This window comes from Medicago truncatula, chromosome 3 (assembly GCF_003473485.1).
Source record: "Medicago truncatula cultivar Jemalong A17 chromosome 3, MtrunA17r5.0-ANR, whole genome shotgun sequence".
NCBI lineage: Eukaryota > Viridiplantae > Streptophyta > Magnoliopsida > Fabales > Fabaceae > Medicago > Medicago truncatula.
In genome coordinates this window covers 29,305,389-29,309,432 of record NC_053044.1, presented here as the reverse complement: position 1 = coordinate 29,309,432, position 4,044 = coordinate 29,305,389, and the positions used below count along the sequence as shown (strand labels likewise).

Below are 4,044 nucleotides of genomic sequence, written 5' to 3'. Positions count from 1 at the left end.
TATTTAAACTTTATGATTGACATGTTACAATTTCTTGGTCAAAATTATGAATTTACAAAAATTAGAGCCTAACTTTTTTATGTTTTTAGCGCTTTAAAATTCATACTTAACTATTGTTTTGCAAAAAAATAAAAATTTAGAGGTTCTTATAATATTCTAAACATTCTTAAAAAAATTATTCAAAAATATGAAGGCTACGTATACATGAGTTGATTTAAATGTAGGGACAAAAAGTGATGATTAAAAACTTATGTGGACTAAAAGTCACATAAATTTTTTAGGGAGATTAAAACGAAAAGTTGATAAGGAGTAAAAACATATTTAACCGTTAATTTTATTTTGAACTTTTTGAAGTTAAAAAAATTCAAATTTAATTCATTTCTTGTTAATAATTCTATTATTTTATGGGAAAACTTTTTATAATGTTATAAACATACCTACAAAAACTCATTAAATTTTTTAAAAGATTAAGAATAATTAAACAAAAATTATCAAGGACCATAAAACATGCTTAATTTTTTCTATAGAAACCAAAACATGTCACTTTTATTAAGATGATTAAAAATAAAATTGGGTATATTTATATGGATTAAAAACTTATTTAACCCATATCTTAATAATCATGTGACATTTTTTCTCACTAATTCTTTGCCTATAAAAAATTTCAATTGTTCTATTCCCATCATTTCATTTGTAGGCTTATGAGTTGAATAAATGGAAAAAATATAAGATTCAAGGGGCTTTACCGAGTCAACATGTAATAGAGGAAAAAGTAATCACTCACACTCAATAAGCTGGCAAACCATATGCAAATATATAAATTTTATATTCCCACCATTTCACTTTCATGAACAGTTCGTAAACAAAAGAAGTCCTATGCACACATTCAAGCAAGAACATACAAAACCTCTGCAATATCTTTGTACTAAAAAAATGTTTATCATTAAATCAAGATCATTATACAAAAAAGTTACTTTATACATCCTATTCTCTCCTCAGCTATAGGTTACAAAATTTTACCAAATTTCTGCTATTTTTACAGAATAATATCTAGGTACTCTATTTTAGGGCACCGTCTTTCTTTCTGTTAACTATTATCACATTCCCTATCTACTGACTAATTGTAATGAAGAATGTTAAAGAATGAAATGAAGGCATCCTATCATCCTAATTTATGTAGCATCTACACTTCAGATTGAAGACGTCTCTGGTGTCCAACATACATTGATATCGGGCACTGAACATGTAATTACATTCATTTTACTAAATTATACTGGTGTCGTGTTAGTCGTCTGTGTTTGTATTAATGAAACTTCAAACGTAGTTCTGTAGTTTGATGATCATAACACTTATATCGTCGATAGAGCCTCGCGATACAGATAAATCTACAAGTTTCTTACAAGCTGGGAAGGATCCTTGTCTATTGCTCCCTGCACAATAAGGATGTGCTATATCTACTGCTTCTTGATTACTAACCTGAACAAGATTGAAAAGAGAAACTTAATCAGTTACTAAGTTAAGACTAAACTATAGTTGAACTGTGATTTCTTGAAAGAATTTATAATTAACATCGCAATTAATTGGTCAAGTCCTATACCTTTTCCCATAATCCATCTGAAGCTAAGATTAACAAGTCATGATGAGGTTCAATTCTGAGTACTTTGGTCTCAGGTTCTGCTATCACATATTGTTTCATGTGTCTATCTCCAATGCTCCTTGAAACAGCAAGAGATCCTTGGATTCTCCAAACACCGCGGCACATATCGACATATCCTCCCTACAATACAAATTTCAAATCAATTGGTTAAACAACTTAATTAAACACTTATAGCATAAATACTTATGTATTTATAATCAAAGATAAAATAAAGTCAAACCGTCTCATCAAAGATAAAATAAAGTCAAACCGTCTCAAAAGTGATTACTGAGTAGATAAACTCAAATAAGCCAAGATTAATTACCTGAGTCTCAATCCGTTCTTTTTCGTCTTTCCTCGAAGGTTTGTGATCTGATGTTAAGGCTTCAGCAGCACCTCCATGGCTGATGACAGCACGACAATCACCGGCATTGGACATAACAAGGTTGCCATTTCTAATTAATGCTGTTACACAGCAAGAACCACCATTAAGATCTTCTTTTAAGAAATCTGAATCTGTTTTGAGGTAACCATGTTTCACTGCTTCCTCAATATCACTCTCATCTCTTCTGATTACTTCTTCTAACACATTCTTTTCCAAGTTCTGTGCCGCGAATTCCGAAGCTTTTGTACCTCCATGTCCATCAAATATGCCAAAAAAAGCCTGTGCCAATTACACACAAAAAAACATGTTAGATCATATCTCATTCATTGGTCCTTAAACTCAATTTAGACCTTTCCAATTTTTTTTTTTTGGCGGTGTTCCAAATTTATTTGTTTAATCAATCAATATAGGACCCTAAGTGATGAACAATACCGTGCAACCCAAGTAATAATCACACATTGAAATTTGTAAAGAATCACCATGATGAAGTTTTTATCTTCAAATAATGATTATTTAAAGCATTAAACTTAAGATAGAAAAAAATTAAATAAGTTTTTCATTCCTAAACAAAATTTTATTTTTGGTCTCCTAAAAAACGTGACACACGTTGGTCCATATATATTTTTCTGCATGAAGTTTTAGTCCCTACGAAATTCAATGCCAGAATTCCATTATATTTGAAGTTACCTGTTTTGATTCACCATGAAGATCAACAGAAGCAGAATAACGATCCTCCATATGTTTTCTACCTCCTTTCTTACAATACACAGAAAATCCATCTCCCTCCACCTCAACAACATCCTTCGCCGTCGTCGGAGACGGTGCAGCCGGCTGGAGCTCAATGGTGAGATTAGCAACAGGTATATCAAGCTTATCTGGCCTCTTTCTCTTGGAGAGAGAGAAATGGCAAGAAGAGGAGAGAGAGAACATAGTAGAATTTGAAACAGCAACGGAGCAAGACATGGTTGTTTTTCTTCTTTGGTTGCTTAGAACTTGAAACTCCTTTGTTTTTGTTTTTGGTTTTGGTTTGAATGAGAAATGATGAGAAAGGGAGAGAGAAAGAGAAGTATTTAAAGGAGAGAATGTGTGCTGTGACGGTGGGTCAAAATTTGGTGGGGACAAAACTGATCTCTATCTTTAATTGGGTATTGATGATTTTGTCAAAGAAGAAATTGGGTGTTTATGATTAACCTTAATAGAAAAAATACCATACTTTCTAGGGAGCTTCTACGGTACACCTCACATAAATTTATAAATTAATGATCATTTTTTGAAATAAGTTGTTATTTATCATTATTTATATTTTAGAAAACACCATCTCATGAGAAAAAAAACATCATTTCATTGTTTATATGAATTATATTAAATTTTTAACATTTTCTCATAAAAAATAATCAATATTCTTCATTATGAGCAATAAAAATTCAAAAAAAAAAAAATTTATTTCATGGACGCTTTTGGTAAATAAGATTTAATTATTATAATTGTCAATGATAGAAAATAATTATTTTTTCTTCAAAAAACAATCAATTTAATTATTAATTTAATGTTTGGTGTACCGGTACACTCAAAATATTGAGTGTACCATAGAATTTGCCTACTTTCTATGGTCATATTTATAAGAGAAATTTAAGTCAACAAAAGTTAATGTAACATTTAAAAATTGGATCGGATATATCAACTTTTATTGACCCAGATTTCTATTATAAATAAGATCAAAGGGAGTATCTTAAAAGAGAAGAACAAATGTCAGTTGTGGATAAATTGTTAGAGAGGACAAGAACATATTTCGGATGATCAAATTTAATATCTCTTTCTTAAATCTCCTGCAACATTCTTTGGTAGTTTATCGAACACTTCGATCAGATAATTTTTTGGGAGTTTCTAAGATGCAGTCAGAAATTTGAATTTTTTGTAAAAGTTATTTTGTTGAATCAATAGTATAACTGTCGATATCATGTCAGCTACTATCCTACTGATAGACCACTCTAAAACTAAACTTTACTTTATTACAAATCAGTAC

The 4,044-nt window shown here is 30.4% G+C and overlaps 1 protein-coding gene across 1 annotated transcript; it reads right to left on the bottom strand.

Moving 5' to 3' along the window:
- Nucleotides 1-917: 917 nt before the first annotated feature.
- LOC25490928 (probable protein phosphatase 2C 25) lies at nt 918-3,049 on the bottom strand. The gene is made up of 4 exons (XM_013604839.3): nt 2,709-3,049; nt 1,962-2,300; nt 1,598-1,777; nt 918-1,476 (listed from the first exon to the last, which is right to left on the bottom strand). The coding sequence occupies exons 1-4, from the start codon at nt 2,982-2,984 to the stop codon at nt 1,315-1,317; spliced, it is 957 nt and encodes a 318-aa protein (XP_013460293.1). The 5' UTR covers nt 2,985-3,049; the 3' UTR covers nt 918-1,314.
- Between the last annotated feature and the right edge of the window lie 995 nt (nt 3,050-4,044).